Raw genomic sequence first — 20868 nt, 5'->3', positions numbered from 1 at the left:
GCTCTCTGTCAAGGCCAACCTCTCTGATGTCACTGAGACAGACCGGCGGCTCCACGGTTGGTGTGTGTGTGTGTGTGTGTTTGTGTGTTTCGGCCGGGCCGGTAATGATGAGCAGATGGTGGTGCGCGGTGATGACCGGAGACTCTCTCAGAGCGCACAGGACATCTGCTCCATAGACATCCGCTGCTGTCACAGGCACTCCAAGTGCCAGTTTCCCTGTCCCTGTCCCTGCCTGTCACGACTAGAGACGCAGTCATGCCCACAAGACAGCAGTGGAATAAGACATCACCTGAGCAAATCCCCTAATCAAGTTTCAGCACTGTCATAAAATCCATTTACATTGTCAATTCACACTGTTTAAAATTCACAGCATAAGACAGGCATACTTTTCCCCATCTGATACTCATAAAAATTTTGCCATAACTAAAGCCAAATTGGCTTATATTGAGTTACTTTGTCAGGATTTATTACACAGGTCTCTGGAATACTTGATTTTAATTGGTCATTCAGTGATCAGACATTCTGTATAACTGACCATTCATCTCAAAAACCAATGTTTACTATCTATGCTCTGCGGATTCTACAAATAATGATTCATGGTTTCCAAAATATTCCGGTAACACTTTAGTTTAGGGTCCAATTCTAACAATTACTTATTAGCATGCATATTACTAGGATATTAGCTGTTTATTAGTACTTATAAAGCACATATTAATGCATATTATTCTGCATGACCATTTTCTGCATCCCTTAATCCTATACCACCCAACACCTAAACTTAACATCTACTAACTATTAATAAGCAGTAATTATTAATTTATTTAGGCAAAAGTCATAGTTAATAGTTAGTTATTGGTGAGAATTGGACCCTAATCTAAAGTGTGACCATTGATAGATACACTCTGAACAGGTTGATCAGGACTACGGTGACATGAATTTGTTGTAGGCTAACACTTCTCGGTCTCTTCTCACAAAATAAAATAATTTCAGTTCTAATCAATATTCCATAGGCTATCCATATTTATATTATCACCCTGTCAGGTTTATTTTGCAATCATGACCGCTGACTGTACATTATCTCTTACATGAGGTTTTTAACAATGCTTTCAGAACGAAGTACTACCACAACATTAGGTTTTCAACGTAGCCCACCAGCATGAGACATGCACTTTAAATCCAGGAATTATCGGTCCCTCTTGCCGATTTAGTGGGCATTAAGGGGTTGGGGTGGGGTTAAAGAAAGAAGATCTTCCTTTTGTTGTAGTGAAGGAGGCGGGGTCTTGTCTTCTGTGTCTTCCGGAGGCTGAAGGGGGTGACAGAAGGAAAGGAGCCCCCTCTCCGGCGCAGTACCACTGAGCGTGGCTAGAGGGCGCCACTGAGTGCGCGTCTCTGCCGTAGAAGTGCTCGAGCGAGCGGAGCGTCAGTACCAGACCGAGAGCAGCACGGATCAGTGCCAGAGAGAGACGGAGGAAAGATTCTGTCGCTACATGCCGCCGCTACCTTACGGAACATTATAACGCAGCGGAAAACGGCCAAACTCTATCGGTTTCTTCACAAAGGACGGAATTTAAACGATGTACCGTTCGGGAGGCGTGATGCTGGGGCTTCTCGCCGCTCTGCAGGTAAAATGAAGGGTCCGAAAAGCGATGTGCGCTCGATCGGGCACGAGCTGTGCGTTTTAGCGATGCTGCTTTATGTTTGGGGTTTGGCGTGTCCGTAATTGCTATCATTTATAGCCTACTCTAGATGTTAACTGTAGAGCAATTATTTATGTGCATGTATTAGCCAAAATACAAATGAACACTTTATGTTAGTGCCAGAATATTTAAATAGGGCGTCAGTGTCTAGATCAAATTCAATACTAACGGTTTTCTGATGGTCTTGAACGGTTAAAGACTTCATGTCGCATCTAATTTTCTTCGAATGCAATTCTAGACAGTTTTTATTATGTTATCATTGTCTCCCAGTTATTCACAAAAGGTTTAGACACTGTGTGCGATGTGTTTTTTTCTGTATTTTTTTTTTTTTATGTTGTATAGCCGTTGGATTGTACTAGCAGCCCCGTTCAAACCGTCCCGTGCTGAACCGGAGCCAGTCGCAGATGAATGCGGGTTTTCAAGCGAGCTTTTGCTTCTTTTGGCACGAGATTGAAAAGTTGCCCTCGAGGAGGTGAATAGGTCACAATGGTCCCTTTACGAGTGATGAAACAAATGTTACAATAATCAGTTAATGAGCAGCTCATTGAGGCTGCCGCGAGGCGACTGTCCTCTTCCGCGGACTCGATCTCTTTTAGATGTGCAAATGCGAAATCTCACGGCGAACAACGGGTCTGTGCGTAACCCAAATATGACAAATCACTCTAACCCGAATCATCGAGCGGTGAAATGAGTCGTGCTGTCAGGTTTTGGGTCTGCTGCCCTCTGAATTGCTGAAAATGCCGAGTCCAGCAGAATTAACATTTGAACGTCGTGTTATATTTCCATCACACTCAAATGAGGAATTACTATCGCAAATTGTTAAGTTATGATGGAACGTAACGTTTGAAATCTGCATGGCAATAAAGTTAACATTTGGCCATGAGCCATTTGGTCCGGGTTTCAATGTTTTTATTGTATTTGTGGACTGCAGTAGAAGTAACAGTCCTGCCCACGTAAATGTCTTATTGCGACAAGTTTTTTAAAGTACAACATCAATGTCGCATTTTACTGTTGTTTGTGTGCGTGTTATAACGGTCCCACATGTTTAAAACCCCTCTGCTGTTTGATAGCGATGTCCGCTTGGTGAATGAATCAATTTGAGTCGAATCTTTCAAGTGTATCATTTGAACCGATTTCGTGAGCGAACTGAGCTGAATTGTTCTCAAGCGAACAACTGAATGATTTATTGAATCGTCACGATCCTGTTAAAAAATTAAACTTAGGCTACTGGAAAGATGTTTACAAATTGATTAAATGCCAGTTTAGTCAATTCACAAACAGAGTTGGTTAAAATAGAACCTTTTTTTTTTTTTTTTTTTTTTTTTTTAATAGCATAAACGTTTTCAGCCAAGAGAGACGAATGATGTTTGTATAGTTTGCAGGCTATAGTGTAATAAAAATTATATAGGTTTTAAATGGCTTGACGTTTTGAATCATGACTGCAACAAACTCATGACATGAAATTGTAATAAACAGACTTATTAATAATAGGCTAATAAAAAAATAAAACTATTAACAGGAATGTTTCGAGCACAATACGCCATGCTGCTATGTCAAGAACCAAGCGATGGTGCAAAATAATTGCTTTTTAAAACAAAGTGTTTGCGAATAAAGAATCACTGCACTTTTTAAAGATGCTTTTTAAAAAGTATTTTAATTATACCACAAATCTCATTGTAATTTATCTCAGGTACTATAAATTCCTATACTGACAGTGTCTTTACACGATCACCATTGGCTTTATAGCGTGTGCTGCCTCTGATTCTTCATGTCAGCAGGGCTGCTGGTGCGGCTCCATCTAGAATCATTCGCTCTGTGTGGATGTGCAGAGGCAGCATATTGCTAAGCAATTGCTGACAGGACAGTTTAAAGTCAGATTTTCAAACACACCCCATGTAGTGCCAGCTTTATATAGGGGCTCTGCAGATAAACCAGATGACGACATAAAAAAACTGAGCAATTATAGCTCATGGTTGATGATGATTTTGTTAACACAAAAGCAAATGTTTGATTGGTCGTTGTGTGTAGGGCATTAAGTCAGCATCCACTGAGCTAACAAATTAACATGTTTGATTAATTGACTATGGGGCCATTAACAAACACAGCCAGCCGTCTTCTTCAAGCCTCTGATCTTATTCCAACACAAAGAGGCTGTTTCACAGTGGACATCACCTTTGATCTTCTCAAGCATCCTTTAAAAGCCAAATTCACCTATTTGCCTACACAAAGATTCAGACTTTGTGTTGTAATATCAGCTCATGCTATTAAGACAGAATGACTCAGTGCTGGTGGTTTATTTTCTTATAAGACAAGTCAAGGATGAATAAGTCTTTGTCCTGCCTGTTAAAGGCTAGGTGTGCTCGCCTGTTTTAAACGTAAGCCATAAAGAAGGGGTTTGTGACTTGTCGCCGGAGTGCTTACGGCAGCTGCACAAGTGTGTGTTTGTGTTTTTATGTGATAAGTGCTCCACCAGACCACGCCATTCAAGGCAGAGTATGCGTAGCCTGGTCAGCTCTGCTTTTCTAACGTCTCGCCCTCCTGACCTCATCAGTCTAATTACACCCACCTCAAAATAACAGATGCCCTGGTGCCGGAGGGGGGAGGAGGGGAGATAGAAACCCCTCGCTATCCTTTGGGGAAAGCAGAATGAAGAAAAATGGCATAATACAAAAGCAACCCGGTAAATCATCACGCACTGAACCTTATTTAATTTCGCCGATCTGCTGCAAATTAGCGAGTAATCGGTGAAAAATACAATAGCATTGCTAATTTAAAGAGTTGATTTGGAGCTTGATCGATGGACTCGGCGGCTCTGGAAAGTCTCATCGCTGTGCTTTTCTTGAGGTGAGTTCTGCCTCATTTCCTCTGTTTATGGTGAAAGAGCGTGATCGTTATGTCCATCGATTCCTCTCGGGATTCTGGATATTTGGCTCTCGCCGCGGTGGAGGTTGGCTCGTGCTGAGGGGCGATGTTTATTAATCACCATTAATCGGGGGATTAATTTGTCTGGTGCTTTTGTGTTTTTTGGCAGGTGGCAGTCCAGGGCACGGGGGCAATGCCATGTCAACCGGGCTTCACCGAGAACGAGTACAACGTCATGACTGCCGACGTCATCACCGAGGGACAATTTCTTCTTAAAGGTAAACAAAGATGTTTTCTTTGCATTTATTCTCGTAATAAATGCAGATCGAACGTGCAGCAAAACGCTCCCTCACCATGCTTCGGTTTCCACCCTGATTCTGTTGGGAAGAGAAAGAGAGAGGGAGGATGGGGGAAGGGTGGGCTTTATGTGTGTATGTGAAAGAACGAGAAGGGGGAGGGGGTTAAGTGTTAGGGTTGATTTAGCGGGGGGTGTTTATAGAGGGGGATATAGCCTATGTGTGTGTGTGAAAGAAAGGAGCTGGAGAGGGAGAACAGCTCAGTGTTTTGGTGGAATGTGTTTTGTAGGGTCACAGTGTGAAATATTTGGGGGGGCTGAATCACCCTCCCCCGCCGTGGTCGAACCCCCCCCGTCGTGATCGATAGCATTGATTGGACCAGTCCGTATCCATACAGTCAGTCGATGGCACAGATCCCAGTCAGCCATCTCAATACAATCTGTCAATCCGGCAGGGGCCACATTTGTGCTGCGGCTGTAAACTTGGGAGGCCTTATAACATCCTTGCGTCCTGTTTAATTATGATGTCGTAAAAAGGCCATAACTACATGTTCAACATTTCCAGTAGATAAACGAAACTAATCCACCAGTTACAGCTATGGGCTCATGATTCAGTCTAAATATTTTATAGCAAAATTAGTGATGCACCCAATTTTTTTGTTTGCTGAAACACCAAAAAAAAAAACAGGGTTACACTTTATTTTAAGGTGTCGTACATTGTACTTACTCAAATAAGTACTGAGTGATATTAATTAACTACATGTACTTACTATAGAGTTACGGTTAGGGTATGGTTTTGGTTTTGGTTAGTTACTTGTAATTATTCATAATTTACTGTTATTACTATAGTAAGTACATGCAATAACGTCAAAAAATAAAAAAGTGTTACCAAAACTAGTTTTCATTTAGCCGACAATGAGAGTAAATGAATTCGGAATATTGTTGATTAAACCGGTCATTGTTGAGCTGCCCCACAATATTTCAGCCGAACAAATTTGACATATTGCTATTCTAGCATAATTTTTCAGTCGTGGTAAAGTGCATCCGCACTGCCTACTTGTTTACATCCATATATCTATGTAGAGCTTATAGTTGTGTGGATGAAATATGTCAAATGCTGAAACAGTCAAAACACGTCTAATTAAACGTTTGGTCCCTCAAAAACTATTTTGGCCGAAACCGAAAATGTATTTTTTTGCTGTTTCGGGAGAATAGTTTTGGTTGTATCACTAAGCAAAATATTTTTGTCCCAAAGAGCCAGGGAGTTGTTCTTTTTTTTACTTCTGTATTACTTGACTTCTAACAAGTGACATATTATTTTTACATTTCCATATCGTTGACTTATTCATGGGTTACCGTGGAAGAGCGAGTTGTGGAATACGAACAGACGGTCACAAGCTGTAGCTTTGTGCCTCTTGAGGTCTATTTGCGAACTGTGGGACAAACACACGCACATACCTGTGACAATTACAATAAAAGTGATAACACTAGCTTTAAATTTCACACTGAGAGGCAACATATCACATCCTGATAGGAATTTCCCAAGTGTGTGAGCGTGAGTCAGGAACTGCTGATGGCCGAGTTGTATTGTGCTCACATAGACCAGTCATTTGATCTCACAGTTGACTCACTGATTCACTTCCTATGTCCTTTTCTGTGGAAAGGTGAGCTGTATCGCATTGACCACGCAAACACAAAAGCGGCTCTCGTTTCATTACCATTTCGGCCTGTACGGTTAGCAAGTCAATGTGAACTCTGTTACGCACAGTGCCTTTTGCCAGTGGACACAAGAATTTGCTTTCTATCTTCCTCCCTCCCCCTTCACTCTTTCTCCATCTCACCCCTCCTGACTGAGGACTGGGTGAGTCTCTTGTTAAACATGAGGTGGATGTTTTGTGTCTCTGACATTCATTCATCACATCCTTTTTAGGCAAATGACTTAGGGATGAAGACTTTCTCTTCTCCCCTGCAGCCTCTCTTTCACTCTCTCTCCCCCTCGGTCCCTCCTTTTCTTTTTAAGTGGGACAGAGGAATGTACAGTTAGTGCTGTCTCACTGAGCCCACTTGGTGATTCGTACCCAAAGAATGTGCTTATGCAGTCTTTGCTGCGCTGAAGGATTTTAATTTCCTTCCTGTGAGTCTGGAAATGTCCATAATAAAAGTAAAACAAAAGTAGGCTACTTTTTTTTCCTGTTGACTATTTATTACGTTTATATATATTTATACATGTCAATTGACAACAGCCATTGTTGCTAAGTAAGAAAAAAATCAAGGCATGTTTTTCCTAATTATTTTGCATTAAATGAACACAAGTGAGTTATTTACTCATTTTCATTTGTAGTAGGATAGTAGTAATCAGCAAAGCTGAATTTTCAGCATCATTAGTCTTCAGTGTCACATGATCCTTCAGAAATCATTCCAATATGCTGATTTGATGCTCAAGAAACATTTATTATTATTGTCTTAGCCTATGGAATGGACAGTTTGAACTGATTCATGGAAATAAATCAAACACACCAAGTCCACCTGAGACATTCAGATTGAGAAACGAGTTTAATGTAAATAGTCACATTCACTTTTTTTTTCATTTTTAGGAAAATCATTGTGTTATCCATGGAAATATTCATCCATTGGAAAAAAAATATAGCATGAATATTCATGGTATTGCACAGCCCTACATGCCAGTAAACAATTTTTTCCCTTTTAGGTCTCCTAAGCCTCTTCTCCAGCTTTCATCTGTTTTTCTTTTCCTCATATAATTCTCCCATCTCTTCTGAACAGAGATAACGCTTTGAAGTTTAATACAAACTTGTTTTACTGGAGGAGTCATTTTGTAATTTTTTTCCCCATGAATTACCTTACTCAAGCCTCTTTTAACCTCTGAGTATGTGTACTCCACGAATTTCTCTCTCAATCTGTGTCCTCCTTGTGTTCACAGGAACTCGTTTTGTACCTTGTTTGATCTGTTTTAAAACAGGAGAGAGCAAATGATCAGAGGAAGATGCAGTGGGTGAGAGGTGATTACCGTATTGGCGTGCACACATCACACCAAGCCAGAAGGCGGTGTTTGTTTTTGAACACTTCCGATCAGAGCGAACGAAACACAACTTTCCGCTCTGCCTGTTTTCTGTGAACAAGTAAAAGAAAAGAGCTGAAAAACAATAATGAGTCAACACAGAGAGGGGGGAGAGAGAGAGCGACAGAGACAGAGTGGCTTTTTTGTCTGGCCCATGTGGGGGCTGTTGGTCACTGAGATTGACCAATCAGAATGCGTCAGTGAGGTCATCAGCATGCGGTTCACTGCCCCTCAATGGGCTGACTGAGGTGGAATTAAAGAACGGTTACGGGAATGCAGAGAGCAAGGGGAGCGAGAGAAAAAACAGAGAGAGAGAGAGAAAGAGAGGTAGAATTTGGAGAGGGGGGTGGGCACTCCTGGTGCTTTGTCCTTTCAGTGTTTTTAAATTTAATATGAAGTACCTAATGAGCTGTCTAAAGATTACCAAGCATGCCATTGTCTTATTTGTTCAGGCACCGAAATTCTTTGTTGTGTTCATATACATGTGATAATGAGCTGACATTTTTAATTAACAAAAAAAAAACAAAAAAAAAAAACACCAAAAAACATAAAACCCCAGCTGAGAGGAAGCTTTACAGGAGTGGATTGTTCTCTACTTAGTTCACCACAAAAATTGGAGTCCCAGAGTGCAGTTCAGTCCTAATTCGCTCCTTTTACTTGAGTGACAGCGCGAGTCACCCAGTTTGGCCTTTGCTGTCATAGTTTTTAAAGATCACATCGCCAACAACTGCGCTTTCTGTCTTCATTTAAAGAGATAGTTCACCCAAAAATGAAAAATGAAATCATTCCAGACTTATGTGACTTTTATTTTTCTGTGAAACACAAAAGAAATTGTTTTGAAAAATGTTTCAGTGGTATTAAAAGTTAATTGATCCGTTGTTGTCTGAAGAAGAATGAAACTCATACAGGTTTGGAACTACATGAGGGTGAATTAATGATGACAGGATTTTAATTTTTAGGTGAACTATCTCTTTAAGGCTGGAGAAATGTGCACGCATGCATCTGCACGATCCTTTATGCAACAGGAGGACGGACGTGCTTACTTAATGACCGTGTGGAGAGGTAGTCTATGTTAAAGAGGTAAAGAAGAACGGATGAGAATAAAACGTGACCTCTCTAAAGCCTCAACCTCTGATCCGCATACGGTCAAACCTCTGAGCTTGACAATCCTTCTCTCTTTTTCCGTGTAGGATTTAGCCACATGGACTTCATTACCCTAAATCGATCTGGCAAAACAAAGACCCTAAGAGTATTGATTAGAGCATGCATATGTGAGAGAGTTGATGCATGTGGGAAAAGAAAGAAAGAAAGAGAAAGAATGGGTTCATCCTATGGTTGTGAACCTGGGAAAGACAAAGAAAAAAACTAGACCTTTGAACGTTATAGCTAAATATAAATTTCGGGTGGTCTGTACCAGACATACCAGGATTACTGTGAACCACGATATCCGGCACTCTCTCATTAGTGTCTGTGTGTATGTGCACCTGTTAATGTTGCGTTAAATCGCTGTACAAATCTCACAATGTTTCTTTAGTCAGCTGGTCTCAAGGTTTGGTGCCGCAGGGGGAGGCGTGGACCCTGTCCAGTGTGACATCAGCCATTTCGACTGATATTTTTAAAGTAGTACTTTGCTCTAACACATAAGCTGTATTTTTGAAGAGTAAAGAATGACATCAGACAACTGTACTCAGGCCATGTTCAATGGTTGTCATTGGCTGCTCATGGAGCTGGATTGTAGTTTTAGCAAAGCTTACGCAGGGATCAACAATAAGGATTTTTTTCTTTTTCTTTTTTTTCTTTTGGTGGTGTCCCAGTCGATCAGATTTGCACTTGCCCTGCCAACATTTTCACTGGTCCCACTGCAAATTAGATTTATTTTTAGTAGCATTTTAAAATGTGTTAGAAAAACAGTAATAAAAAATCTGTACATTATAATTAAAAATAAATGTAAAAATATGAAATTATAAAATATACAATATTAACAAGTATATAATTATGAAATATATATGTTTGATTTTTAATTTCAATATTTGTTGTAAAATAATAATTAAAAACACCATGGAAAACATTATTGATTTGTTTATTATTTTTAACCCATTCTGACTTTTATAAGTCGATCACAAGTCAAAGCTTAACCCTGGTTTTAGAAAAATATTAATGTAGCCTAAGTATACAATTTAAATATTTAATGAAATATAAATGTACTATAAAATATTAATATAAAATTTGGTACATACAATATATAGTATACTATAATACTAAAATATACAGTATACTATAAATACCTAATCATTTTAAACATTTAAATCAAATACAAATATTGTTTTGATGACATAATAAAGAAAATGCAGAACATTAATTGAAAGCTAGCAGCTTGATCTGTTTATTTGTCTATCATAGCATTAATAAAGTCATAGCATTGCCTTGGTGTGGCATTTAAATGAGCAGAATTCAACAATCATGTTCATTATGTCACACAAATATTTGCAAGGCATAACAACACTTGATTAATGGGAGTAAATGTAGTGATAGCGCAACAGTGGCCCAAAAGAGCAAGAGACTGTCCTGTCCACTGGCCTGAAACGCTCTCCCACTGGGCCCAGGGCCGTCTTTATTGTTGAACCCCTTTTCGAGACTGCTTGAGGGTGTTGGAATACTAAGCAAAGACAACACCAAGTCTTTCTGTCCTTCTCTATCTGTCTCTCATGTGCACGCGTAAGCCCCTTTTGACTGTTGCGGGATTATTATTGGATGCTTTGGTGTCATGGCAACTGTCTGATTCCATTCTCTCAGGCTCATTGTTATCAGAGGTCAGGTGACCCAAAAACACTGTTGTCTCTAATTTTGTGCTTGACTGTCACACGCACTCACGCGCATGCTTACAAACGCACTACGCAAGTTCATACGGGATGCCCTAGTTTCCGTAGTAATGATGGATTCCTTCCCACTGTGCTATCCATATTGGTTCAAGAGGAGGGGTGGAGAGAGGAAAAGAGAGAAACAGAGGAGAAAAGGGAAATATGGGTGTGGTTTGAGTTTTCATACTCAGAGGATTATTGATCGTTGAACAGAAGGCATTTTAGACATCATTTAGGCAGTAATGGTGTTTAACCGCAGGAAACGGGTAATTATGTGGCATGTATGCTAATCACAGTACCCTATCGGATCGCAAACCCGAGCTCTGTTTCTGAGCGTGTTTATGCAGCACTGGCTGTAAAAGGCAGGGGTTTTTCGTGTTTGGGCCTCACTGTGTCATCGTAGGCTGACCGCTGCTAAACAGAGCCCGCGGTTCAGAAGCCCACTGCTCATGATCTCTCCCACACACACACTGGTCAGCGCCACTGACCTCTACGTGCCTGGAGTTTGCGGTTGGGTGCATGCCTGGGTGACTGTGTTCTGGAGCGCTGTGAGAATGCGGGGGTGGCTGAACTACACTGAAGTCTGGTTTCAATCATCAGGCCGAGTCAGGGGCTTTTGGGGGAGAGGATGATTGAGAGATATGAAGGTTAGATCCAAATGTTGGAGTGGAACGGAGAACACAATGTAATATATATACTACATTTTTATATTTTTTTTAAATGTTTTTTTTACTTTTTTTAAGTTTTAATATTGATATGTATATAATTATGTGTTATTATTATTATTATTATTATTATTATTATGTTATATGTATGCAAGATATTTATTTCATTTTGTACAATATACTTTTTAATATATTGTTTATGTTTTAATTTTCATATATTATCTATCTAGATAGAGAATATATGAAAATTAAAACATAAACAATACACACACACGCACAAATAGGGTTATTATTATTTTATTTTTATATTCACAACAAAGAATTTATTATCTCTCTCTCTCTCTCTCTCTCTCTCTCTCTCTATATATATATATATATAATTTATCTATTTGACTGTTATATGTGTCTTTTAAATGTTGGTTTAAGGTTTTAATTTTCATATGTAGCCTATATGCAAATAAATGTTTTTTATTACCATTATGTGTCATTATGTATTAAGAACAATTGCTTAACTAGTCATTTTTAAATTTGGTAGTTTTACACATAGCTATTTAGAACAAAGAAAACAGCCCCGATAGAAAAAAAGAACAAAAACAAATGACTGGACTTTATGTCTTTCTTGGTCATTTTAGATGGTGGTTGTGAATTTATGAATCATTCCTAAATCCAGTTAGTGTGTCGCAATGACATGGAAAGGCCAATTATGATGTCATCAATACCATCCCAATGATTCAGTGTGCAAATAAACAAAACACCACCATGCTAAAACAGCCCACTGAATGGAGCGATGCTTTCCTCCCTATTTGTGTGTGTGTGTGTGTGTGTGCGTGTGTGTGTCTATGTGTTTGTGTATAAATGTGCTCCTATAGCCGTGATCTATTTCATGCTCTGCCAAATCTCTCCTTCTCCCATCCTGCAGAGGGAAGATATGGGACACACACTCTTAGCGTACAGTTGTGTGTGTGTTGGATGGTTTAAAATGCCTGGCAGGAGCTCTTTTAATGCTTTATTAGTGTTTATGTTGCCTTGACTTGTGGTGCGGACGGCTACCGCGGACGTGAAGAATGCAAGTCGACGCACTTCATAGACACACATTCCAGCGAACCCAGCAGACGTTACCCCGTCTCCGTCTCGCCACCCGTCCAAAACACCCTCCCCCTCACCCCTAATCTGGCTGGTATTTGTGTTATTCTAATCTTTATCCATAAAAGGTTGCAGCTGTAGACGTAATTGTGCATGAGTGTATGAGCTATTCAGATCTAAAGGCCGTTTATTTGATAATGGTGAACGACGGGTTAATCCTGTCCTAATGGCATCTGAGAACAGCACTGGATTTCCGTTTTTCACATATGCATGTGTGTAAATATATAAAGACATATAATGACACCAGAGCCCACCGGTTGTAAGCTGTAAGTACCCCTACCCTCCAGCCCCCCGACAATCAGGATAAGCCAAGATCGGCATGTCTCAGACAAATGCGTCATTTTTTCCCCCTCTGTAAGTGTGTGTGTGTGTGTGTGTTTTTACAGGAGTGAGGATAGTCTACATTTGAGAGAGGACAGCTGGACTGGCATGTGTCCATCGCCGCTCAGGTTTCTGCAGTATAAACGCTCTTGTCCCATCATTATTACACCCTTCCTCTCGTTTCCCTTCTCCTCACACCTCTGCTTCTGCTATCAGCTCGCTCGCCTGACTTAGGTGTGTCAGCAGCTAAGCGAGAGAAGAGAGTGTGAAGTGGAATTCTTGCCGTTTCCCGTAAGATGGAGGGATATATTTAGATCGGGGTAAAGCTAGCATGACCTTAATACAGGACAATGGATCGCAGCTGTACCCGATATGGGTCCGCTTTTTTAAATGCACACACGCACAATAGGAGAGGAAGGAATGGCGATTAAAATGATTTCTCTAGTGTTTAATGAGAAAAGACATTAGCTGGCACAGGAGTTAGCGGGTGCAGGAGGTGATAATTGGACCCGCTCATGTGACTTCTGTTCTCCAGCTTAAAGGAATAGTTCACCCAAAAATCATTTACTTACCCCGGTGACGGTCTAAGCCTGTGTTATATTCTTTCTTTGGTGAAACACAAAAGGAGATGTTAAGCAGAATAATCAAGCAGCTCTTTACAATGAATATGGATAGTGGTTTGTAATGTCAACGCATTCCACATTCACAAAAATCATCAGAAAAGTGTCATTGTAGTTCATACTGGTTGTTCACTGTTTTCTAAGTAGAGCTGCACGATTCTGGATAAATTGAAAATCACGTTTTTTTGTTGTTGTTTTTTTTCAATAGAGATCATGATTATTCCATGATTCTGAACAGACAACTAAACAAAATAACATTTAATTTACTAGAGGTTCTGACAAAATGTTAATTGCTGCAGTCTATTTAAAAAATGTATTTATTTAACTGAGTTGTTTTAAAAAGAAAAATTGGTTTGAATGAATGATTCAATGACTCAGTCATAAGTACTTCACTTGTTTCATTTCTGGATGAATCAGCCTTTTTGAACGAATCTCTTGAATGAATGATTCAATGACAAATACATTTTTTAACACCTAGTGGTGTAACGATGTAATCAATACAATCGTTATTTGAAGCATCAAGTTACTTTCAAAAAGTGTAGACATCAGTGTTTATATCCGAAATATAAAACTTTTATCCCAGTACTTCTGTGATAATTTGAATATTTGTAACACAGAAATAATCATACTGTGGGGTTGAAAAGACTGTTTGTCTCATACCTATACATGATAGCTGCTTTCTCTGGGTCAGCGGCAGCGCAGATTTTATTGATCTGGTGTGATTTTGTAAAAGACACAGGCGAATCATTATCATTTATGAATGAGATCGTGCGGGTGTTTGAATCGAGATTGCGATCTTTTAACGATTAATTCTCCAGCTCTAATTCAAAGTATTCTGAAATCATGCAATATTTTTTTTTTTCATTTTATGGTGGGTTCCAACCAACGTGAAAAGGTGCATACTGCCATATTTAGGCCTAAATTTAAGATTTATGTATTTGAATTGCATATAAAATTCCCATCCATTTGGATTACACAGTTTTTAACGTAAACTACCGCAAATGTGATGCATATTTGTCAGTCTTAGATGAAACAGTTAAATATGCCAGTCAGCTTTTTATAGACTCATCTGTTTGTTTGGGAATAAAAAAATATTTTATATGTGATTTGAACAAAAAACAAAAAAAATTTTTTACCACTGATGTCAGTTGATACCAAAGTTGTCACCGTCACAGTTTCATACCTGAGTTTAGATGTTTCATAATAATCACAGTAAATATAGTTAACACTTTTCCAAGATGGCCACCAAGTGAACTGACTGTAGCCATATTTGATTTGTGAGCCTGTGGTGAAGGGGAAGATTTTCAGTGAATTATATGGTCTGTTCCTCACACAAATCATAAGGCTTCAGAATAAGACTTATATAGCGCACAAGTCATATGGATTACTTTAATGGTGTTTTTGGGAGTATGGCATTATAAATCAACATGCATTTTCACTGTATGATCCTTATCTATGTTTCAGTGATGAAAATAAAGAACGAAATGCTATGACGGTGAACAAATTATGATTTTCATTTTCGAAAGAACTATCCCTTTAAAACTACGGATCTGTCCAGCTTTGCTCAGAGGGGCCATCTCAAAAACTTACAGCGCTGACATCATCTCGGTCTGTCTCCCTCCGCCTTGATCGTTGTGTTTCTCTCTCTCTTTCTTTCTCACTCTCCCACTGCCTGTCTCATCATGATATTCCTGTCTTTGTGTTGTATTGTCTCAGCCTTTCCTTTGAAGCATCGTTTACTAGTGTACGCTCTCGCGGTTTTTACACTCAGCCGTTCCTCAAAGGAGACAAGCTTTTGTGTCTTTTGTTACATTCTCCGTCTCCCCTGTTCTGAGCCCCACTTTTATTCCACTATCACCTTTCCGTCTTTTATTATCACGATACTCTATCACCTGTGCGAATGCCACAGTTAATGTGGCACCGCCCATGTGCTGCAATGTTTTAATGTGCATATCTATGCTAGTCGAGCGTCGCAGCTACGTTATTACAATCTTTCCCATATGGCCGGAGAGGTGAGGGAGTGGGCTTCCCTCAAGTGAGATTTATTGGCCCCATATTGATGTCCTTAGGCGTTGCCGATTGATTTGACACGGCTGACATTGTTTTGCGAGCCTGGGGGGAGGTGTTTTGTAAGAGCATGAGGCCGAATGAAACTCTATTCCGCCCCTTTGCAAAACCCTTCCCTTTTGCTCCCGAGCTGGAGGCCTTGGGGTTGTCAGGGGCAACCAGCATGGTGCTAGGTAACCTGGCCTAATTCGTCCCATTTGGCTGAGCGTGGTTGCGCAGGGAGTATTGTTCCTGAGTCAACAAAAACTAGCCAGGCACAAACGTGACCTCACAGCCAGAGGAATCTTTGGCGTCCACTACAAATCAAAAGCGTATGCTTGTTCAGGATGGATGTTTGATAGTTTTATCTGCGTGTTACATCTGCACATAGTTATGTAATTTGAGAATTTTGAAATACATCTCTTGCTTATTTTTCTTCTGCACAGTTGGCGATAATCCTGAGGCGCACACACACCTCCCGGCACTCGCACACATATCAAAGTACTAAGTCCGCCCTTGTCCGCAATACTGTATCCCACTGTCTCCCCAGCTGTCACCATTCACACACACAGAAGCTGACACACTTGTGCCAAAAGACACAAAATGCATTTGTTCTTTCTTCTGACAGACGTTTAAATATGCGTGGAAGTCCACTAAACCAAAAGCATGTGTAACTTTATTCTTGACATTTGCTTTTCTGCACTCACAAAGACAAATCGGCAATGCGTTCACGCACACACACTCCTCCACTGCGGGCTTGGTTATCTGGGTCAGTGCCTGTACAAATCTCATTACACTCCAGTCTGCCATCCTGGTGCATTATGGGTAATGTAGTTCTGACCTAGTATTAGAAATAACACATCAGGCACACGCATTACTTTTTAAGTTCTTTCTGCATGAGATTAGATTTGCTTTTAGCATTTGTAGTTGGTACACCCTCCCTTTGCCTTTAAAAAGGTATCGAGTGTCTCTCAGAGGAGCGTCGATAAATGAAAGCCGATCCACCATTGCTCATTTTGCACTATATGTGTGTGCGCGAGTGTATTTGAAACCTCTGTAGGCTCGCTGGAGTCCTGTTTCACACGGTCTGCCTGTATCGTTTATACACCTGAGGACAGGTACTTCACTTACTCACACACCCTGTTCACTCTGTATCTCTATTTTTATGTGTCCACAATAATGATGTTTTATCCTGAACTGCAGGATCTAATGGGCATCTGTTCTGAACAGGAGGTTATGGATTTCTACTAGCCAAAAGAAGAAAAAAAAATCAATATCTGCAATTCTGCACCCTGACCACATCCGAATGCGATTCGGGAGAGTGCATAATAGACAATGTAGTTTGTTAACAATTTCGTTTGCATCGTATTTGAGTCTCATCTGAGAGCTATGCAGATTTTCTCATACGAAACTATCGTTCCCTCAGGGTTTACCGTGATTCTCCACAACAATGTTTTCTGGTTTTGTTTTACAGCTTGTCTTTTTGCTTTTGTCTGTGTGAACGTACCTTTATTGACACGGTCTATCCTCGGCTGCTGTGTGTCAGATGAAGAGATCAAAGAGGAAGAACCTCTTAAACAAATAATGCCGGGATGCCAGCACACATGTTACGCACACACAAAAAATGTAATCGGGGCTTGAGCTCAAATCACTATTATTTTCCCGGGAACTCAAGATTTGAGGAAGTCTAATCCTGCTTTTGTCTTCGTTTGTTTAAAATTTGCTTTTTCAATCTGTGCTTTCTAAATACAGATTAAAAGACGTCGTGAAAACATGCGCCGTCACGCAGGTACATACAAATACACTGGCATGTGTTTTAGAAGAGGCAGATTATAAAATCTGTTTGTAGATTAAAATGACTGTTTTTAGCAAGGTGTATAACCACAGGCAGTCAAATCTGTTAACACACACACTGCTATTTCAAAATCTCAAAACGGAATTCGGTTTGTTGAGCAATCTTGGTAAATTACAGTATCATCTGCGTTCAGCGCTGTGAGAGAGAGTGCAGATGTTTGCAATTATTTGCTGTTTGTTATTTCCTGTCAGTCTTTGTGATACACAATGAAGAGCAATTACAGTGGTCAGCGTTGCTGACCTGAGGGAGTCTTCAATCACTCACACACACACATAATCTGGAGCCTGTGTAATCCCCTCCTCCCTCCATCTACCTCCAATTAATGAATGCTGTGGCTTACCATCCATTTTACATCAAACTCTGAACACTTGTGCTGAAGAGTGTGTGAGTGTGTGTTCACAGGTTCACAATGTCCCAGTAAATGTTACTCTTCAAATGCTTTATATACTATAGCCTGTATATTTTTCTCTGTTTTCCAGGATGCAAGGAATCAAATCATCTGAATAATGTGTTAGTGAATGAATCCATACTGTAAAGGTCATGGGAATTCATTGGTCAAAAAGGAAGGGGAAGGGGAAGGGGGAGGGGGTGGCTGTTCGTTGATCTTGTGCTTTAAGTCAACATGTCATTTTTTGCATTTACTTATTTCCTCCTTTGTTACTGTACAATAATGAAAGAACCTCTCCCTAAATTACTGCACTAGTTCTTTCTTTGTAATGTTGTCCATTCATAACACTGCACTGCTTTGTCCTGGCATAATGCAGTATAGGTCAGTGTTTTTCTGTTGTGTAGCTGTCAGACAGGGTTCTCTCACTGCTCTTCTAATCTTTAAAGTAAATCAGGCTGTGTCCACCATAGACATTGAGAGGGACACATTGATATTCGGATCAATATGGTTTCAATGAACCGTTCTTTAACTTGTACATTAACTCCAGTTTGGATTCCGTTCTTGCTTCAGATCATACCACAGTAACCAGACCACATTTAAGAAATAACAGCAGCAGAGAGATGCTTTAAAGACATCATTAAATCAAACTTACTTTATTAAAAATATCCATGATGGTCATAATGTGCATTGGTGCACAGTGTTGAGAAGAAATTTGCGCTTTCATCAAATTGTAGGCTTCTGAAACATAACCAAGGCCAGGTGCAAAAGAATATTAACTTAATATCATAACTCGACATGTTTTCACTTTGCATGCTCCAATCAAATACTAATAGATAAAATTAGTTCCTACATTACTGCCTGCTGAATGCTCTGGTTCACCCTTAAAAACCCTTATTACCACACTTAAATACATTGTGAATGGTGTTTTGGGATCTTTAAGTAGGCCTTTCTGAAACCCTAATATTCCTCAGACATTCATGCTGTCTTAAATGTGAGTACTTTATCTGTGTAAGTATGTGTTGGAGACATGAGAACGTAAAAGATGCAGTGGAAGAAGGTCGCTACTGTGATGTCTGTCCATTGACGCGGCAAATTTTGTGACCCAGTCAGCGTCCCCACAGGCAACTTGTCACAAAAGCAATTTTCTGGGTTTTCAAACCCAAATAATAGTAATTGTCATGGACGTTTGGTCACACATTATAATAGGCTCCATGTTAGAGTGCAATTATACGAGTAAATATAAAAAGAAAGTCATGAACAACATGTAATATGGAATTATGTAGTTTGTAATGAATGCTAGTGCAATTAATTTGTTTAAATGTTTTCATGTGAATTAGTGCAGAAAAGATGGAGCCATTTGCTGTGACAGTCTGGTGTGTTTAAAACAATTTCTGGTTAATGGTATGAGATTAAGGTATTGAAATGTGTCTAATGTTCTAGCAGGAATATTGAGTTTAACTGCTGGACTGCATTTATAAAGGCTCAAGACGTGCTTGACAATTAGTCAGAGGCCGTATACATTGGTTTATGTTTTGTAAAACAGCAGTTAGAAGTGTTTTTTGTGTGTGTGTGTGTGTGTGTGTGTGTGTGTGTGAGAGAGAGGAGGACAGACAGCAGTGGAATGCGCTGCCCGCTTTAGGTGCTCAGGATCGGGCTGGCGTGGAGCCCCTGCCATATGCTGCATGTGTGTGTGCTTTAGTGTGTGTTTATGTGTGTGTCGCTCTGTGCACGGTCATAAATCCTAAGTCCTTGCAGACACCACCAATCTAGCGAGGTCAGAGGTTAAAATGGCACTGCACGCATGCGTACATACACAAACACGGTAGCAAAACTGCATGCCGCTTTAAAAAAAATATGATTGAAAAAATAACCTAAAGGCCCTTGGTGCTATTATGATGCAGAATGAATAATTGAGTTTGTCTGTGACAGAGATTATCCAGTGAATGCCAGAAAAAAAATGATTTTTTCTTCTGCATTCAGTATTGCACATTTTATTTGTGTCTGTTTTGGAGGTGTCAGCTGTATCGCCATTAAGCTGACAAATTCTCTGCATGTGAAATGTGGTGGTGTATTGTTGTACTCTGCATTGTGGTATATATTTTATTAGCATTTAGCATCCAGCAGGTAATGGACAAAACATAAACACACCTTCTAGTGCAAAGCATTTGCAGAAACTCAAAATTTGCATGTAAATCCAAAATATTCAAATGAAGATGTCCGACTTGTTAGCAGGGAGTAACCAAATGACCGACCCATACAAAAATATTCTGTGGTGCTTCAAAAGACTATGCCAGTAACATGGTACATGTCCAGGGCACAACGAAAATGACGCATCGTCATGATATTTTGCACTTTTTTAATATATAAATGTTTTTATGCTTTAAAAAGTTAATCATTCTTTATTTAATTCAGTTCCTCCATGCGTGGCATCACAGGACGCCCAAAAAACAATTCTATTACCAGGTTTATTATTTCAGTCGCCAGTAGATCCAACAGTAGGGATTCATGGTTTAGATTTTTACTTGAATATTTTTACTGGCTCCACTATTAAACAAAATACATTATATATTTAACACTATACTAGTAAAATGTTGTCATTAAAATATGTGCAGCTATATTGTAGGCTATAAGTTGTATGTAACTCCATTAAATGTTAAGATTTTCTTGAAATAAAATAAAATAATTAGATGGTTTATTATACCACTTTAATGAAACTTGCTGGAAACACTCTTGCTGGAAATTGATTTAGCCTAAAATTTTCAACACATTTTTACGAAAGACGAAATCAACTCATTCTCACAATGATAACTGTACTTTACATCAGTAAAATTCACAGAAAGCCTTCTGTTACACTGACATCACATTAGTGTGAGAAAAAGGTATGAGGCAGAAAATGAGTTTAATGTCGCTGTTCTCTCTACATGTATTTATCCGAGCGCGCATGCATTTGCATGTGATCAAGTCATTTAACAGGTTGAGATTGAGCTTAATCAGCCGTGAGATTCACCATGCTCTTTTGATCTGAAGTTTAAATCTGAACAA

The 20868-nt window shown here is 39.6% G+C and overlaps 1 protein-coding gene across 1 annotated transcript in view; it reads left to right on the top strand.

Moving 5' to 3' along the window:
- Positions 1-1422: 1422 nt before the first annotated feature.
- cdh2 (cadherin 2, type 1, N-cadherin (neuronal)) overlaps positions 1423-20868 on the top strand; it is a gene marked incomplete at its 3' end in the record, with an annotated part of 57127 nt that continues 37681 nt past the window's right edge. Inside the window, exons 1-2 of the mRNA XM_084090235.1 lie at positions 1423-1622; positions 4729-4837. Of these exons, the coding sequence (XP_083946361.1) occupies positions 1575-1622; positions 4729-4837 (157 nt within the window). The 5' untranslated portion in view covers positions 1423-1574. The remainder of the gene's footprint in view (positions 1623-4728; positions 4838-20868) is intronic.

This window comes from Abramis brama (assembly GCF_963993115.1).
Source record: "Abramis brama genome assembly, chromosome: 18".
In the NCBI taxonomy this organism is placed as follows: Eukaryota; Metazoa; Chordata; class Actinopteri; order Cypriniformes; family Leuciscidae; genus Abramis; species Abramis brama.
The sequence above is the reverse complement of the archived record's forward strand: the minus strand, read 5'-3'. Positions and strand labels throughout refer to the sequence as shown.